The 18,683-nt window shown below is 47.4% G+C and overlaps 1 protein-coding gene, 1 long non-coding RNA gene and 6 other non-coding genes across 13 annotated transcripts in view; 1 reads left to right on the top strand and 7 right to left on the bottom strand.

The window, feature by feature from the left end:
• Positions 1-9: 9 nt before the first annotated feature.
• On the bottom strand, positions 10-6,493 carry LOC135258619 (uncharacterized). 6 transcript variants are annotated; one of them, XR_010331074.1, is made up of 10 exons: positions 6,417-6,493; positions 4,956-5,069; positions 4,281-4,380; positions 3,616-3,725; positions 2,779-2,879; positions 2,257-2,320; positions 1,550-1,596; positions 983-1,044; positions 525-580; positions 10-134 (listed from the first exon to the last, which is right to left on the bottom strand). It is a non-coding gene; the product is annotated as an uncharacterized LOC135258619 (long non-coding RNA). The 6 variants fall into 6 exon arrangements; XR_010331052.1 differs by having other exon boundaries at positions 4,978-5,069; positions 6,417-6,490; XR_010331063.1 differs by lacking the exon at positions 6,417-6,493 and adding an exon at positions 6,369-6,391 and having other exon boundaries at positions 4,978-5,069.
• Positions 1,907-2,036, bottom strand: LOC135242190 (small nucleolar RNA SNORA44). The gene has a single exon (XR_010326268.1). It is a non-coding gene; the product is annotated as a small nucleolar RNA SNORA44 (small nucleolar RNA).
• On the bottom strand, positions 2,646-2,729 carry LOC135242149 (small nucleolar RNA SNORD103/SNORD85). Its single transcript, XR_010326245.1, has one exon. It is a non-coding gene; the product is annotated as a small nucleolar RNA SNORD103/SNORD85 (small nucleolar RNA).
• Positions 2,973-3,109, bottom strand: LOC135242157 (small nucleolar RNA SNORA16B/SNORA16A family). The gene has a single exon (XR_010326258.1). It is a non-coding gene; the product is annotated as a small nucleolar RNA SNORA16B/SNORA16A family (small nucleolar RNA).
• Positions 4,148-4,231, bottom strand: LOC135242152 (small nucleolar RNA SNORD103/SNORD85). The gene has a single exon (XR_010326255.1). It is a non-coding gene; the product is annotated as a small nucleolar RNA SNORD103/SNORD85 (small nucleolar RNA).
• LOC135242162 (small nucleolar RNA SNORA16B/SNORA16A family) lies at positions 4,506-4,642 on the bottom strand. The gene has a single exon (XR_010326259.1). It is a non-coding gene; the product is annotated as a small nucleolar RNA SNORA16B/SNORA16A family (small nucleolar RNA).
• On the bottom strand, positions 5,374-5,510 carry LOC135242167 (small nucleolar RNA SNORA16B/SNORA16A family). Its single transcript, XR_010326260.1, has one exon. It is a non-coding gene; the product is annotated as a small nucleolar RNA SNORA16B/SNORA16A family (small nucleolar RNA).
• Positions 6,494-9,651: 3,158 nt separating the features above from the next.
• LOC135258276 (ras-related protein Rab-39A-like) overlaps positions 9,652-18,683 on the top strand; it is a 9,161-nt gene continuing 129 nt past the window's right edge. The window contains exons 1-2 of the mRNA XM_064341698.1: positions 9,652-10,286; positions 13,206-18,683. The exon at positions 13,206-18,683 is cut by the window's right edge and continues 129 nt beyond it. Coding sequence (XP_064197768.1) covers positions 10,072-10,286; positions 13,206-13,632 — 642 coding nt within the window. The 5' untranslated portion in view covers positions 9,652-10,071 and the 3' untranslated portion in view covers positions 13,633-18,683. The remainder of the gene's footprint in view (positions 10,287-13,205) is intronic.

The following is an 18,683-nucleotide window of genomic DNA, read 5'->3' as shown; positions in this document are numbered from 1 at the left end:
ACGAGAGACTGGCTTTACTGATGTTTATTATGAGTGACAAAACTGATGTTTATTACGAGACGTGTTGGAAGTGTCTGGTGGAGGTCCAACACAGAAAATCCTGACGTTCCAGAGGTGTTGTTACCCAGCAACAGCTGTGGAGGGGAAACAGGAGAAACTAGTGAGAATAGGGACAGTGTGTACACACACACACGTGCACACAGGTGTGTTCCAGCCTCAGTCCCATATCCGCAAGCTTCATCCAACAGTCTGCTGTCAGTTAGGGTATCATCATCGGCCAGGCCACACCCCCTCCCAGCTCACACACCCCAGGCCAGGGGCTCACTGTTATCTGATCTGAAGTTTCATAATTATGAGCTGCTCACTGTACATATTTACATCTTCATAAATGGAAGTGTTTAACTGGAGCCCAATAAGACTGAAACGGCTCTGGTGGACCCACACCAGTTTAGAAAATTAAACCCGTATTGGTTAAGAGTACCCAGGAATGAAGCTGACAGTTAACATCACACAGCGACACGTACCAAGATCCCTCTCCCAGGACCAGCGACCGTGAAGCCCTGGAAATGAGCTCCATGACCTGCATGGAGAGAAGAGGTGGTCAGCGCACGTTTCTCCACCCCAACCGGCGCGTGTGGTCGCGGGTACATGACTGGCTCTGAACGCCATGTTAAAACGCATTCTGTTCCCTCCCTGCAGCCCTAATCTTATTCCTCGTGATGCACCTGCTGGTCTCAGCCCCATATCCGCTACTGTCACTCCGCAGTCCAGTTCTGCTGAAGGTTTACATCACAGACCAGCACGGAGACGCGCGCCAAGCAGCCACACGACCTGCACACGCACAGTCCTCTACCCTAAACGCGTCCGTCTCCCAGCCAACCGCAGCTGCCTGACCCTACAACGTGAATTAAGTGTAAATATCCATATGTAGAAATTCTACCTGTGCAAGACACCTGAACAAAAATAAATAAAATTAACATACCAAATCAGCAGGGATCACGTCAGCATCGTTGATTCACTCTGGTGAAGAATCGTGGTCCTCACCTACAAGAATAATTTTTAGTTTGGATATCAGATAATTAGACGATCAAATCCAAAAGGTTGATGACAATGAAGTGCAACAAGCATCATCTCAACAAACAGCATCACATTCACCTGAGACTCCCCATTCACACTGGGCTAAAAAAACCAACTGCCCTCCCAAATCCTGTAGCAGAGCATGGAGCCAAATGAAAGCTCTAAATGTGTGTAAAGTTCACTGATTAGCCAGCGGGTGCGTGCTGATTGGCTGATAGGGAGGCTGTAGGAGAGCTGAATTCATGCGGTGGGCACAGTGCAGGCCCACAGTCAGACGCCCTCCTCTGCTCTGCCACACCCAGCGAGAGCCAGGGGCCACGCCCAGAACCCCGCCCTTGGATGCATGGCTGCCACACCCTCCAGGGGGCGCCACTGGAGCCTCTACTGTGCTAGAGCATCCAGGCCAGAACGCAAAGTGTCCATTAGGCCCAGTAACACCAAAACCTGACCACCAACTTTCTATAGGGCTCACCTGGCTGCTCAATCCTCTCAACACCTGGAGCCTTCAGTTCTCAACATCTGGAGAGAACAAAAACAACATCAGCTCATGTACAGCCTACATGGAGCACGGTATAGGACAAGTGATTACGAGCAGCTGTGGGACAGGTATGGGACAGGTAAAGCACAGGTAGACAGGATGAGGGACAGGTAAAGCACAGGTGTTTAATTGCAGGTATGGGACAGGTAAACAGGTAGAAGTGTGGGACAGAAAGCACAGGTACACACAGGTATGGGACAGGTAAACAGGTAGAAGTGTGGGACAGAAAGCACAGGTACACACAGGTGTGGGACAGGTAAAACCGGTATGGGACAAGTGAAACAGGTAAACAGGTGTGGGACAGTAGAGTGACTGCCACAGGCACAGATCAGCTTCGACAGTCAAAGTCTCTCCGTTTCTCTGGCACGCTCTTGGAGAACCCAGGACTACAGCAGAGCCCGGATCCTTGGAAAGCATGCGTACCTGTCCGGCTGGACATCACAACAGGCCACAAAACACAGCCTCAATGCCGATTTTCAAACGCTTAAACGCGTTCAATGCACACTGTTCCATTCTAATGAACCGGTTAGGACAGCCATCCAAACGTTTAGTGGCATTTAAGACCTGACTATTTAAAACAGGGGATCCAGGCTTGAACCCGGTCTGTGCCCTCATTTGAAATACCTGGAGCATAACCTCACCTCAGGAAGAGCATGGAGCCACCAGCCAGGGCTGGGAACGGCAACACTGCTGGACTCGGTAAGCCTGTAAGGGAGTGAACAGCCATCTTTAATTAACAGTACGCTACTGCTGCTTCATTACATTCACTGACAATCTCTTACATCTACATTCAGGCATGTAGCAAATGCTCATATACAGAGCTACTGAGAAAAATAAAAAGCAAAGAACAGAGACAGTCAGAGATTCTATTTTGAAAGGCCAGACAATAGGTGATGAGCTTCAGTTAAAAACTCAAACATGCTTCTGTAACGTTTATACAGCAGTATGCAGAAACTGTAGTATGCAGACTATTAGCCATTGCGGCTAAAATTCAAAGCTTTTGCCATTCATAAAGATCTCCACAAACAAGCCTGGCTCAGATAAATTGAGTACAAAGAGGTTCTCATTATGGAGACAAGCTCTCAGTGAGGGCAAGTGTGTCATCACTGCCAGGCCAAAGCATTGTGGGAAATGTAGTTCCTCCACCAGTAAGGACCACTTACAGCTCTATACTCCTTCCTGGGATCACATGGGTTTCTCATCTTCACCCTCATCTCAGAGGAACAAAGCACCAGTCACCCAGGTGTCAAAGTCTGCAGCTCACCTGAAAAAGAGCAAGACCTTAGCAATCGCACCAGAGCAATGAATCAGAAACTCTGTGGCTCAACCACAAGAGAGAATGCCCCTGGTCAAAGGGGCGTGTCCTTTTCCTTAATGTTGCTGTCACAGTTACCATAGAAACTGAGCAGCGACCGTCGGTAAAAGTGTCACTTTCGGCTCCTTGTTGACCACGCCCACTACAGGAGAATGGGAGTGACTTCGATAAGGGCCAACAGCCTACAGACCACCCCTAACCAGAGCTTCCCATTTTAAAAAAAATCTTTATATATCGGGATATTGTACTGAAGCAAGCTAGATTACAGCAAGGGGAGTTTTCCTGATTAAACCAGGACATTGATTTCTCTATAACAGAGGTAGTGGGACTTAAGCGCATATGCAAGAGCTGATGGGAATGGATATTTAGCATGTTTTAGCAACAGACCCAAATACTAGTGTCCAAGAGACATTTAGTTTGCAAATTAGCAGTTAATCGGTAAATAAAAAACCCACACCCTAAGGTTAAGTAAATTGCACAAGTGCAAACTCAGTGCCCAAACTAAGAACCACCATACTAATTAAACTCAGTGTTCAGTACTTATTAAAACCATAAGTCAGGAATTTCCTTGAGCAGTTCATTGTATGCATAAACCTCAGATCCAAGATACTGTGACTTAGGGATTCGAACCCAAGGCCTCCAGGTGACTCCAGTTTTAATTAGTGACACATTCAAAGGCTCTTACCTTCCCCCTGTACCTGCGCACCCCCCCGTCCGCAGAGCAAGGCCAAAGGTCCGACCGGGTGGTCTGAGGGCCGGTCGTGCAAATGAGCTTCAGTTCAGGCAGCAGGGAACCTAGAGAAGAGCAGCATCACTTTAGCAAGACAGCAGGTGGCGCTACACAACACAGAAATTAATCTTGATGCAGGACAGCTGAGCTGTTGCTAATGCTAAAGCTAAGCTAATCAGGGGTGATGAGTCCTTTTGCACAATGTTGCTTATTGGGTTACCCAACGTCAGAACCAAGCAGCGACCGCTGGTAAAAACAGTGATGCTAGGCGACCAGTTAAAATGATTCTGGGACACAGCACTGAACAGACTCGTAAAACAGCCTTAGTTTGAAACAAAGCACAGAAGCCAGCGTGTGCACTGGCTACTGCAACTTAAATGTCTAAGATGGAATACATTATGCAATACATCTGATCTAGTCTTCCATTAGTGATTGCGCCAAAAATATCCAAGCATTTCCCCATTTAAAAAAGCTCTCCTTAAACAAGCCTGGCTCAGATAAATTGAGTACAAAGAGGTTCTCATAATGGAGACAAGCTCTCAGTGAGGGCAAGTGTGTCATCACTGCCAGGCAAGGGCATTGTGGGAAATGTAGTTTCTCTATCAGTAAGGGCCACTTACAGTTCCATTCTCCTTTCTGGGATCACATGAGTCTCATCTTCACCCTCATCTCAGGGGAACGACAAAGCACTGGTCACCCAGGTGTCAGTCTGCAGCTCACCTGAAATACAACAAGGCATCAGCAATCGCACCAGAGCAATGAATCGGACCTGCAATAGTGCTAGTCATGAGAACCAGCACACACTGTGGCTCTTCAAGCACAAGAGAATGCTCCTGGCCAAAGGGGTGTGTCCTTTTCCTTAATGTTGCTGTCACAGTTACCATTTAAACTGAGCAGCGACCGTCGGTAAAAGTGTCACTTTCGGCGCCTTGTTGACCACGCCCACTACAGGAGAATGGGAGTGACTTCGATAAGGGCCAACAGCCTACAGACTACCCCAAAACAGAGCTCATTCATTTGAAAAATTCATTTTACACATCTGGATATTATACTGAAGCAAGCTAGGTTACAGCAAGAGGAGTTTTTCGGATTAATCAGGACATTAATTTTTCAGACTAAAATGGCACCAAAGGTAGTGGGACTTGCAGGAGTCCCAAGCGGATATACAGGAGCTTCTGCGGGCCAACAGGATGGGATGATCAGCAATAAAGACTAATATTATGAATTATGGACTCGAACCCAAGGCCACCAGGTGACTCCAGATTCAATCAGTGACACACTCGAGCGGCTCTTACCTTCCCAGTGGCTGCGCATCACCTTCCCAGTGGCTGCGCATCCCCGTCTGCAGGCGAAGGCCAAAGGCCCGGCCGGTCGGGCAAATAAGCTTCAATATTTGAGCCGCAGGAAACCTGAAGAGCAGCAGCGTAATTACAGCAAAACAGCGGGCAAGGTTAAAGGCTCAAACAAGCCTGACGGATAAAGCTGAGCAGAAAGGGGCTCTCGTTATAGGGCTCTTTATAAAAGCTCATTTTCTCTGTCCTGGTCGCCGTGGCTTCAAAACCTGCTCTCAAGTCACAGGGCGGCTGCTTTTAGGTCATTAAATCAGAAACCATGAGAATTAATAAAACTTCAGGAACTGATCAATTAAGAAATGCTTAGCAACAATGAGAACCTACACTGGTCAAGCACGAGAGAATGCTACTGTTCTAAAAGGCGTGTCCTTTCCCTTTAAGTTGCTGTCACAGTTACCATAGAAACTGAGCAGCGACTGTTGGGAAAAGTGGCACTTTTGGCTCCTCTTTGAACAGGCCCACTACAGGAGAATGGGCATGGCTCCAATAAGGGCCAATAGAACTACAGACGACCCCAAACCAGAGCTTCCCACAAAATACATTTTTTTTTTTTTAAAACTATCCATTTTATACATCTGGATATTATACAGAAGCAAGTCAGATGACAGCAATGGTTTTCCAAAATTTTCTGAGGAAATATGATTTCAGACCCTAAATGCCAGAAGTTAAGTTGGACTTACACAAGTCATAGCGCATACAAGCAATAAAGCCAAATACTACTGTCCTCCAGAGACATTAAGCCTGCAAATTAGTAGCTCCTTTATCAATATAATGAAAACTAAATAACATCCCTAAATTTAAGTAACTTGCTCAACAGTACAAATTAACAGCCATACACGAGTTCAAGCTGCAACCTCAGAAGCAGAGTGAACCGTTTAACCTCTCTACAACACCACCAACATACTAAATTATATTAATGAAACCATAATCATCCAGCCACGTATTTAAACAAATGCTCAATTCAAACTCTAAACGGGCAACTTGCATTAATTCAATGGTGCAATTCGTGTACAAGAACTGCGTTTAAAAAAAATCTTGCATGCTGCTAGCGGACTTGTGCTAATCGCAGTCCTTCAGTAACAGAGACTTAAACTAGTAGTAGCAATCTAACCACACCGTAAAGTACAATCAGGGTACAATACGTACCATGCGAAAACAGAATTATTATCCAGCTTCATAAGCAATTCCTTATTAAGTGGATTACGGAGCAGCCAACAAGTTACTTTCATCCCTCCAGCTAGACTTGAACACATTTCGTAGACGCTCCACTTTAAGTACCACACTAATTTAAACATGTCTAACCTTCCTAAATGGAATACATTACTACCATATGGTAAAGATTACTTTAAGACGCACATAAAAAGAGATGTTTCTAGATTTCGTGGCGACCATTTAGCTACGTACCATTCTGTTTCCTAGCACAAACAGGAAAGGACGTGAGAACGCTCCGGGTGCACTTATGAGCAGTTTTCTTCTCATTGATTGGTTAACGCGTTTGATGGGAAACACAGCATTATGGGAAATGCTGTCCATTTTTTTATAACGCCGGCAAAGAGGCTGGAAAACAAGTGCAGCTGCTGAATTATAAACAAATTAAATTACATTAAAATTCTACTAACTAGATTATATATAAAGCGCACAACTTATGACAGTTCAGTGATTCCAATTATCTATCGAAGAGGTTTGTTTCCCGGCGTACGCCTCACTCACTTGTAACCATAGACATATACGTCTATGCTTGTAAATAGCGCGCGGCAGAGCCGTACGTCAGCGGAAGTGGCATGCGCTAGGGTGCAGCAGGGGAAATTTCCAACGAACAGTGAACTACAGTTTAATTCCGAGGTGCCCTGCATTCTTGTGGTTGGGTCGTCGGTACTCCTCGCGTTTGCAAAATTGCTTACCAATATCCCCGATTTTATATTGCTGTTTTTACTGCTCGTCTTGCTTAATTTAGTCTTAATGTAAATTTATTTTACAATTTATTTAACAATGTGAGTGCTCACAACGCATTAGACCAAAAACATTAAAATCTTGTCAAAAAGATAAAAGAGTATCCCTGCTAGAACATGATTGATGTGATGTGATGTGATTGTGTGTGTGTGTGCGTGCCTGTGTATGAGTGTGTGTGTATGCGTGTGCCTGTGTGTGAGTGTGTATGTGTGTGTGCGCGTGCATGTGCTGTGTGCAAGTGTAAATGTCAGAGGGGTGCATTGCTCAAGAATAAGCCGTATTATCAGACAAGCAGTTAATGGCTTTGCACAAATATTGTGTCTGTATTACAGTCCACTGGTCCACCCTGAAATACAGTGATAACCAACCTTGTTCCTGGAGATCTACCACCCTGCAGGTTTTCACTCTCACCCTACCAAAGCACACCTCATTCAACAGCTAGACATCTGGTTAAAATGCTAATTAGTGGAGTCAGATGTGCTAAATTAGGGTTGAAATGAAAACCTGCAGGATGGTAGATCTCCAGGAACTGGGTTCATTACCACTGCCGTCATCACCAAGTTCTGCCACATTATAAACTACTGTCTGTGGAATTTTTAAGAGTTCAATTTTTTCCACCGTACTTTTGTAAGTTGAAAAATAAATGCAGGCATGTCTTAAAATGTTTTAAAATAGGTTGTTTAATATAATAAAGGAACAAGTACAGATAAACAAAAACAAAAAAATCAACAAATGACGGAGAATGTCAATACTAGGATATAATAGAATATAACACAAAGGTACTGCATATTAAATGAAGTGAATTTAACTGGATTAGGTGGTAGACAAGCAAGGTTATCGGCAAATGGCCCACACCTCAGGGGGGTAAACTGTGGCTCCCATGTTTTCCAACACAGCCATTACCAAATACGCTAATTTAGTGCTTACAAGGGTCAGGCGGCCAGTCCTTAGCAGTCATTGGCGATGCCACTATGGCTCGTAATACCTATGCTCATGTTTGTGAAGGAAGCCAATCAGGTTCTGAACTCTGACAGCTGCTGCTGACATGTTTTTTCTTGCTCTTATATTGGATTCTGTCTGTAATAACAGCAGTGATTAAGCCTACTGCACTAAATATGTTCATTTTAGTTAGCAGTGGTTAAAGCATAACAAAGCTCATATGTATAGTATTTAAACAAGCAGGTTTGAAAGTATATTATTAGATATTAAAAATAATTTAATAACCAGTAATGGCAGAGTGGACTTAACTATGGAAAAAGGGGCTATAGTTTCTTGTTTTTTTTTTTTTTAGTGAGGAAATTGTAACACAGGCAAAATAACAAGTAAATATGCCAATTGTATATTCATATTATTGTTATAATTCCTTAGATCTATGCACCTATGCTTTTCAACCAAAGGGCTAAAATAAGAGCACAACCCATTTGTATTGTGTGGTAATTGTATATTACCACACAGGAGCCACAACAGCCTCTAGAAGTCCAAACTGCCCCCACGGCTTAGTTCGTGCCCTTATGCACCTTTCATAAATAAGCACTGCCAGGTGCCATCCTACACCTGGGAGGATGCTGAAGCTAAGCACAGCTGGGCATGGTTAGCTCAGGTAACGGCCAGGTGGTGTAAGACCTTCCTGAAAGAAAACCAGGTTGCTGCTGGCAGTGGGGCTGATTAGCCAGTAGGGGGCAGTATTTCCTCTGCATCAACCACAGGAAGAGCAGTGCATTTTCTTAGTGCGCGTCTCGTCGAGTGCGGTGATGGGAACGCACTGCTGAAAGGGAGTCGGGACACTGTCTGTCAGGCGAGAAATTAAAACTGAGGGGACACTGTGGCAAGTAAAGTCTCCCAACCAACTACTAACCAATCGCTGTTCAGTTTGACCCGTCAGGCACGAGAATGTCAGTGTGGGTTAATGTCCTGTTATGCAATGCACTTTTCAGCTTTACAGTGTATCAATACCCTTGTGCATATAAGGCGGTTGGCACAGTTTTTGTTGATTCTGTACAGATTTTATTTTGTCAATCTTATATTAGCGGACTTAATGCGTTATTGCTCTCTTTCTCATTGCATCGCATATTTAAAATATCCACCTGAATCACAAGCTGCTGGCGGGAATCTCCTGATAAACGGGATCTATGTGCACACAAGCAGAAACCAGTGAGAAACAGAACAGTGTAATGAGAATCCGAATTGTACCCGAAGACAGTCGCGCCGAACGCTGGCTGTGAGCCTGTACTCCACAAGCGCGTGCCGCTCCCCACGTGTCCTCCGACGGAAGGCAGCTTACTGACAGGTCTATACAAAATGGATGTAAATCTGTGGATCTCCCGCAGCACACTGGAGAGGATGCGAATAGTGTATGTGTCCGTCATACTACAGCACCTGGCATCTCCCAAACGTATTTAATCCTCGTGTTTTTAAAAAAGCAGATATGCGCGCGGAATAAAATCAAATCACATGAAAAAAATTGTTGACAACAATTCGGCCGAAAAGAAGTTAAAACTCAGATTCACTGAGGAGATGATTAAGAGGGAGTCAGAGGAAGAAGTGAGGAGAATTTCACGCAGGGTCGATTTACATGAGGTAGTGGATGCTAAAAATAAGCCCTTGGAAAGCCTTAGCTTCCGGACTGCAGAAAGATCCTATCGGTATTCAGATGAAAGAATGCATAAGTCACACATAACCACTTCACACAGACACATCAAACATGCGATGAACATTTTCTGATAAAGGTACAGTTGCATGTACTGCTCTGCCCTGCCTATGCGCGTGCTACAGTGTTAGGTGTTGCGGTAATTTATTGTAGGTAAATCACCCTGAAGAACAGATACGATTGATTCTAATTTTTCGTTTATACGACTGCTTTCTGGAGGATCTGAAATTATATTTACTGTGGTCCAGGTCTTCTACTTCCCCAATAGGTGCCACCTTCTTCACAAGATAAGACATATCAAAACCTATCACATGACTACAGCTCTCTCGCGCACAGCCGTCTTCTACAGTCTTCAGGACAACCTGGCTATCTTTATCGCGCGCTCGGCACGGCAGCCAGAACGCGGCACATACGCTGCTTGTTTGCGCGTTATACCTGGTTTTGTGTCGGTACAGTCATGCGATGGATGTTCTGTGGCAATATCAGTTCAGGATCATCTTGCTAGGGGACTCGACGGTGGGGAAATCGTCCTTGCTCAAACGCTTCACCGACGGTGTGTACAGCGATGTGGCGGACCCGACGGTCGGAGTGGATTTCTACGCGCGCTCGCTTGACATCGAACCTGGGGTGAAAATTAAGCTCCAGCTTTGGGACACCGCCGGCCAAGAGAGGTTCAGGTGATGCACTCTTCTATATTGTCTACCAGGGCGTAAAATGATGTACTGTTGTATGGCTGTGTCGAAAATGTGTCAGCATTAAGGCATTAGAGAAAAACCATAACGCACTAATCCATAAAATATACACTTCGGGAAAGTGTTGAATGGTTTCCTTTTTGAACGAGAAAGTATGAAATTCATCTGTAGAAGAGCACTGGGAAATGAGGTCACTGCACTTTCGCTTCTAAGTGCAGTGATATTCCGCACGTCGCGCTTCAGCATCAATGCATTGACTGCAAGCGGTAGAGACGTAGACTCGTAAGGAGCTGGTATAGCCTTACAGCTCTCCACGACATTTTAAAGTTAAGTCGTCTTATTTGTCGACGACAGATACTACATACAACTCACACATGCAGGTAACATATATAGGCTACTACAGACGTGCAGTTTAGGGGATGGGTGGGGATTATCTGCCCTCTACAGAAGCACAGTGTTCAGTCCTGATACACGCTGATACATTGTGCCTGTTACCAAATTAGCGCGCGCTAAATCCATCGCTCAGGCTAATTTCCTGCTTAATTCGTGTTTGGTGTAGAAGCGTGGCTGCTGTGACACAATATGACACAACAAGCAAGGCACTCGGCGCTTCGAAGGAGAAACCGCACGTTCGTTACCAACACATCACCCCCACCCCCCTTCCGCAGAGGCGTCTGTTTCGCCTCGAGACAATTATCTAACAGCCAACCTTCCTTATGAGCGGGACAACCTCAAAATAACCGTTTATTCAAATATGGGTCAGCGGTGACCTCCACGGTTGATATTTTACCACCGTTGGAAGTAAGTCGTTACTTTCAGCTGTAGCAATTCTTCAAGCCCATCTATTCAGCGTGACCCGACCTACAGCAGGACGACATACATTTACCAGTTTAAGCAAAATGCTATGTCAGTTTTTCAGTAAATACAGCTAGAATCTGAATCACTCCTTTGAATTCTTTGTTTTTCTGACCAATAGCCCGTAGGCTGGCAATCTGGCACACACGGTACCTTTTCTGTAAATGACAGCCAAAACAATATTATTCTGTAGTCCCTATCATTTCTGTTTCAATTTCTGCAGTCTTCGTCTATGTAAATGATACCCAAGGGAAGGTCGCATCGTTAGGATTTTCCGTTCTCACCAAATCGACTAACAGCCTATAAAAAGTGGCGTGAATTTTACGTTCACGTTGAGATGTCTGGCGCGTGACCCGCTGCAATGTTATTTCTTGCACAGAACAAGAAGAGGAACGGGCTTCACTTGTGGTCAGCGTGGTTAAATGCGCCAGAGAATGCTTCGCATGATCATGGCTCGTCGTTGCATCGTTAACATAACCGTAGCTGTACACTTCTAGTGTCTGTGAACATGGTTGGCTCGTTTGTGCACTCACACGGGTTGATCCTCGCCTGAGGTAGAACCAGACTCATAGACCTTTCCCCATTTCGACTATTCGTTACAAATGCCCGATAACCGTACATTCTAATTCAAGCATGGTTGCAATACTGACCGGAAAAAGAGCATTGCTTCATACGGCAGTAGCAGCCAGCACTCAGAATTCGTGGGTTGGGTGTGAAACAGCTATGGCATAAGAACTTTCCTGTAATTACTTTTAACAGAAAAAAACCTAACCGCAGGCCTATAACCACAACAAAGGCCCATGAACATGCATGTTTAACAAGGAAGTCCATGGAGGACAGCACACAGGCCCGCGAACAGAGTCTTGACTCTAGTCTTGCACCGCGGGGGAGGCTGGGAGGCTGGGATGCCCTTTTCAACGCCTCGTTCTCGCGCTATGCTCGCGCCGCGGATCGCGTCAGCGTCTGGCTCTGTCATTTTCAGCTTTCACATCACAGAACAAGGAGTGCTTCTGATCTGACTGCGCGGAACATTCACGCTTTCACTAAAGTCAAATGGTGTCAAATGACTTATTTAAGGAGTTTTTATTTGATGTATCTTGATGAAAGGCAGGGAATGCAGGAAACCTGTTAATATGAAAAATGAAAAACACAAGAATGTTTTCAGTGCATGCCATATCATGTCATATGAAGGGTACTGTGGATCACAATATTCTAAATATCAACACACTTTTTGATGTTTCAGTAATTCAGCACATAGCTCAGTTTCACATGAAACGTGTGTTTTATTTGTTAAAGCTCGGTTGTGCTAGTACGAGGCTAACCCCTGAGCTAAGCCTGAAACCTAGCAAAGAGGACGGGGCCTATCTTCAGGCTGAGGTGCGCTGCGAAGGATTAGCATTTGTAGCGCCGCGGCGGCGGTTAAACTCAGAGTTTGAGCTTCTCAGAAGCGCATCAGGGGATTTTCATGCCCCCTAATCTTGATTTTGCCCCTGTTCCCCAGACGCCCCCGTTACACCCAAGGGTTTCTGTAGTGCGGGGATACGTATCGTGCGCTTATACGTTATGTTAGCGCTTCTGTCGCGTCTCCATCGCCTGCATGAAACCACAAGCAGCCGCTGTGTACTGTAAGCATGTTGTGTTTGGTGACGGTACTGGCGCCTGAGACAGCTTTTTCCACATCTTTGTCAGCTAAACATGGGGGGGGCGGGGGGCTGACTGTTTGGTCTGGAGGAAAAGCGGAGTCGTGTTCCTCCCGCATAGTTCTTTATAAACGGGCCCGATGCCCTCTTGAGTCATTTCTCACTGGTGTTTCCATATTTTAGTGCTAATTATGCACGCAGCACACACACACGCACGCTGGCGCACACAACACACGCACGCTGGCGCACACACACACACACGCACACTGGCGCACACACACACACACGCATGTGCCCACACACACATAAATATATATTCATGTACTTAGGTGGTATCAGTAGTCTCAGTCATATTCACCATGTACTACCTTTTTACCCCTCCCCCCCACCCATACCCCCCTCTTTTCAGGTCAATCACAACCTCCTACTACCGGAACTCGGTGGGCGGGCTCCTGGTGTTCGACCTGACCAATCGCAAGTCGTTTGAGCACGTGCGCGACTGGCACCGGGAGGTGAGCGAGCACGTGCTGCCGCACCACATGGTCTTCCTCCTGATTGGCCACAAGAGCGACCTGGGGCGGGAGCGGCGGGTGCCGCGGGAGGAGGCGGAGCGCCTGGCGGCGGCGCTGGGCGTGCGCTACGTGGAGACGTCGGCCAAGAGCAACAGCAACGTGGAGCGGGCCTTCCAGATGCTGGCGCGGGACGTGTACGAGCTGATGCGCTCCGGCGAGATCGCCACGCGCGACGGCTGGGACGGCGTCAAGAGCGGCTTCAACGGCAAGATCCTGCTGCCCGCCGACGAGGAGCCGGCGCCCGAGAGCAAGTGCCAGTGCTGAGCGGGCCACGCCCCTGTGCCACGCCCCTGTGCCACGCCCCTTGCCACCCCCCCCGCAGTGTTTCGACTCACACCCTCTCGACACTGTTCACCCCCTTTGCAACCCTCTGCTTCCTGTTCCGCACTGGGCCTCTGTCCTGTGACATCATCGTCCTGTGACATCATCATCCTGCGACAAGGCCTCGGTCCTGTGACATCATCATCATCATCATCATCATCATCCTGCGACAGGGCCTCAGCAGCCCGGAGGCCTGCGTCTCCATGCTTCTCCTGCTGAGCCTCACGCGTGTGTCACGCGTGACAGTGTGGGGCGAGCCCCGTGCTCCTTAATCTGTGGCCTGGGGTCCTCACCTGTGCGCCCCCGTGGGATTATCCTCAACGAGGCGCGGCTGCGACCTCGTCCCCGGGATGAGCCGGTCTGGGGTCAGACAGTCGTCCGGTGGAGACGAGCTCCCCGTTTTTGGGGATAAAAACTTTGGAGGGAACATCTCGACGCCTCTTCTGGTGCTCTTGGCTGTACGGGACTTGCGAGCGCCTCGTGTCAGGTGAGCGGACGCTGTGGGGTCAGGGTGCGGTGGTGCTCCCCCTCCTGTGTCTGACTGTCTCCAGTGCTCTGACCTGAATACACCGAGCTGTAATCCCCCGGCAGTTTGGACTGTACCATTACACCGACTGGAGAGGGGAGGTCAGAGTGTCTGTACAGAAGAGCTTGCACATCGTATCTAAATAGTGCTGTTTTTTTAATCATTCCCCAACCCCCCAATGTGGCGATGTTGGTACAAGCTGTTTATGTGCACACAAGCCAAAATGTCGATTGCTTCCATAATGCACTGCACGCTGTTCAGTCCGTCAAGATGACGTGACAATTTTTAATCTTAATGATACCTGTCTTAGAGCAGTTTTATGGAATCTTATTCACCTGGAGCCGTCTGTGTTCTGGAGTCTACCTGCACTACCGAGCCACCTGTAACCCAGGTCTATATAAACCACCCCGCGCTCTGTCCTGCTCATGTTGATCTCTAACTGAACCCTGATTCAGCTCAGTATATAAACCACCCCGCGCTCTGTCCTGCTCATGTTGATCTCTAACTGAACCCTGATTCAGCTCAGTATATAAACCACCCCGCGCTCTGTCCTGCTCATGTTGATCTCTAACTGAACCCTGATTCAGCTCAGTATATAAACCACCCCGCGCTCTGTCCTGCTCATGTTGATCTCTAACTGAACCCTGATTCAGCTCAGTATATAAACCACCCCGCGCTCTGTCCTGCTCATGTTGATCTCTAACTGAACCCTGATTCAGCTCAGTATATTCAGCTCAGTGTTTTCACTGCTGTTAACCTGTGAGGCCTTGTTTAGATGGCTTGAGTCAGGCTGGTTGTATTGGAATGACCAGATTTCCTCCAGATGAATGATCGTGAGTCAGCCAGATCACACCCCCCCCCCCCACACACACACACACACGCACACACACACATGCACACACACACAAGCTGCCTGCTGCCACACACACACACACACACACACACACACACACACACATACTTTCTGTCTGAAAGGTGAATACTGGTGGCCGTGTGTGTCGTGTGTGTCCAGGAGGGGGCTGCACTTTCAGATCCTAAAAGGCGCTATATAAATGCAGGTGAAGAGTGCGCCAGTGCTGTTATCGCCCTCCCAGGTGACTCACCTTAACCTGTGAGCAGGGTTTGGATCACAAGGTCCTCGTCAGGTGACTCAATAACGATAATCACAGTGTTTGTGTAATGTTTCATCAGTGCCTGTTTGCCTAAGCTGCGTTGATGCTCTGTTTCTTGGCAACACTCTGTCAGGAAAACGCGAAAGGTTCACAGGTTTTTTTCTCAGAATAGCGCGGTGGTTCATTTACACCTGGGCAGACAAATTTGGGGATACCAAACCGAATTGACGCCTGCTAGTGCAGGGAGCTCCGGGGACTGGAATCTCACCCGAGAAACAGGGTCCCCCAAAGAGAGGGTACCCCATAGCCTCCCAGGAGTCGTGGTCGTGGTTGAGGTCTGTCGCTCATTCGCAGATCTCCAGCGGGCCCCTGGGGCTCAAGTGACAGGTGGCTGTGGTGCTGCAGGTATCTCACCTGTATGGGTGGCTGTGTGCCAGGTATGGAAGCGCAGGGGCGGGGGGGGGGGGCTGGGCGGAGTCTCACCTGTATGGGTGGCTGTGTGCCAGGTATGGAAGCGCAGCGGGGGGTGGGGGGGGGGCTGGGCTGGGCGGGGCTCCCTGGTGGATTGGGGACAGCGCCGCAGTGTAACTATGAGGGGAATGGGGTGTGGCGCGCTCAGCTCCTCCTGCGGTGGCGGGGGGTTGGCGGGACGCTGGGAGCCAGCTGTCCTCGCCTGCCCCTGTGACGGCGGAAGCTTCTGGAAGCCCTGTGAACACAGCGGGGGGGGGCGGGGGCGGGGGGGGGGGGGCTCCGGGTCCAAAGGTCTCCCGCCGTCTTCTGCCCGCGGTGTGTCGGGTTGACCCGGTTACCATGGCGACGCCACTCCCTCTCCACGGCTGAACCGACGGGAAGAACAACAGGAAGACGTGCACTAACGAGGGCAAGGAGCAGCGACTGAGAAAGGGCTCAAAGGGAGCAGTGAAGAACACGACTACAACCCGGGAGTGACTCCTAAACCACAATAACATTTCCACAGCACTTTAGGACCTGGTCAAGACCAGGTCACAACTTCGTTTCGCTTTCAGTTTCAATCAACTGAAAATCTCCTCTGCTATTTGCTGCCTCAGTGGTTCTCTGCTGGTGACCTTTGAACCTTCCTGAAAACCAGATTCCGTTCTTTCCTGCCAGTACATGGCCCGCTTTCGGGAAGCCACGGTCAGCTGTGACCTCATGTGATGTTTTGGAGTGTGTAACACATTTTGGACTGCGTTAGTGTTCTAGATTCCATTTGCAGTGGGTTGCACTGTGCTGCTGTATCACACCCGTGCTCGTGTCTGATTGGTGGACAAGTGGAGAGATTCTGTGGGCTACTGCACATGCCCAGTGCGTCATTCGCTCATGAAGCTAGCTCCCTCCCCCACAGAGAGAGAGAGAGAGAGAGAGACCATTCCCCTGGGTTTCCATGGCTACTGTCCCTCATACAGGCCGTATGTTCAGGGGACGTTGTGCTTGGCTCGTTCCAGCCCCCTTTGCAAACACCCCAGTTTGGGGGGGCGGGGGGGACAGCAGGGTGAACCAGGGAACCTTTCAGAAGATTTCACTCTGACAACGGCCTGTCATGAGGCTCAGCCATTTCTGGAATTTTCTACGGAAGCGCAGAAACCGAGGCTTGCATTTTGGAGACTCAGAACCTTCCAGAAAACCTGGGCTGCCTGACAATAACAGCAGTTGTTTTCTTTTTTTGGTTGTTGTTTTTTTAAAGTCCAGTGACCGGTGACTCACGTCGGGCTGCTTGTGTGAAGGGCCGCTCTCGTTACGCCAGCTGGCTGCCTTACATTTGGTCCGTCCGTTTATTCATTTGCAGAGGTCTGTTCTTCTCACCTCCAAGCCAAATAAAGCACATGCTCTCAGTTTCAGGCAGCTTGGTCTGCCAATCAGATTCATAGTTCCCCCTGTCTCGGGCCTTTCTTACTGGCTGTATGGTCATGTTAGTGTTCTATTAATATCATTAATATGAAAAAAAACCCAGTGCTGTCAGCAGCCTCATGCAGAGAGAGAGAGAGAGAGAGAGAGAGAGAGAGAGAGAGAGCGAGAGCGAGAGAGAGAGAGAGAGAGCGAGAGAGAGAGAGAGACAGAGAGATGGAACAGTTAATCAGTGTGATCACTGGAGGTCTTTTGGCTAGCCTTGTCTCCATAATCACTAACCTGCAATCTCAGCCAAGCTGCTAGTCACAGTAATAGTCTGTATTATATTTGACACTATCCTACATTGTCATCCTTTTGTTTTTTTTCCACCTTTTTATGATATAATGTGTGCAAATCCAGTTTATTGCAACTTTGCAACCTGCTCCTTTTTGCAACCCTGCAAACAATTAATTAAACTATTATATTTGGTGACAGGAAATGACACGTGACTGATTGACCTAAAATGACATGTCTACAAACTCCTGCGATCACACTGATGCTCATAGTTTAGGAAGCATCCTGGTCATTTTCAGCACTGAACTTCAGCCCTCTATGATGTCACAGTGGCAGCATGACAATCTCCATGGAAACCACTCAAGGTCTTTACCTCTTCACCTCTGTGATAGACATTGGGTGCTGAACTGGCTTCCTGCTGATGCACTCTGAAAAATATTGCTGTAATGTTCTCTCAACGTTATACTGCAACGTCTTTGGGGATAATGTAAAGCTTTGTCAGGATCTGAACCATAGAAAGAAATATTTGAACCGAATTGTCATTATTCTGGCCCAAAGTGTCGATGCTCAGTGGTAGCAGGTTTTGTTTTGTTTTTTAATCTCCATTGTTTTCATGTTTGGGGTGTTGGGAATGACACTGAGATGACATATCTCATACCCAGTCAGAGAAACAGGGTTAACCCACAGGCTTCCTAGAAGCCGGCGGCTTATGTTGATTGTAATGTGCGCCCTCTTGTGTTAGGCTTACAGTATTGCAAATGACCTCATTTTAATTCATGAACAGATACTGGAATTCTCATTGTGATTGTAAAGGCACATATCTGCTAATGTCTATAGCAAATTTTTGAAAGTATATTTGAGCACATTTTTATTTTAGAATAAATGCTACTCATACTCAACCATACTTGAAATTATGTCACTTCTAAAAGCAAAAAAAAAACAAAACAAAAAAAAAAAAAAACGTTTACCAAGTAATAAGAGTGAAATGTAAAACTCAAAAGTGAATATCTTAAAGGCATGAGAATGACAGTTACTAATACAGTCTTTATTATTGTTATCATGTGGTAATGTGCCGGAGAAGCATCGCTTAGCTTAGCTCGGTTGGGGTGGTTGGGGTTGTTGGGGAGGGGAGAAAAACAGGGCAGTTGACCTGTGATAAAGCCCCTGTGTGTTCCAAATATCAGGGAGGGGACTGGGGGGGCGGGGGGGGGGCAGTT

Source organism: Anguilla rostrata, chromosome 1 (genome assembly GCF_018555375.3).
Source record: "Anguilla rostrata isolate EN2019 chromosome 1, ASM1855537v3, whole genome shotgun sequence".
Classification (NCBI taxonomy): Eukaryota; Metazoa; Chordata; class Actinopteri; order Anguilliformes; family Anguillidae; genus Anguilla; species Anguilla rostrata.
The sequence above is the reverse complement of the archived record's forward strand: the minus strand, read 5'-3'. Positions and strand labels throughout refer to the sequence as shown.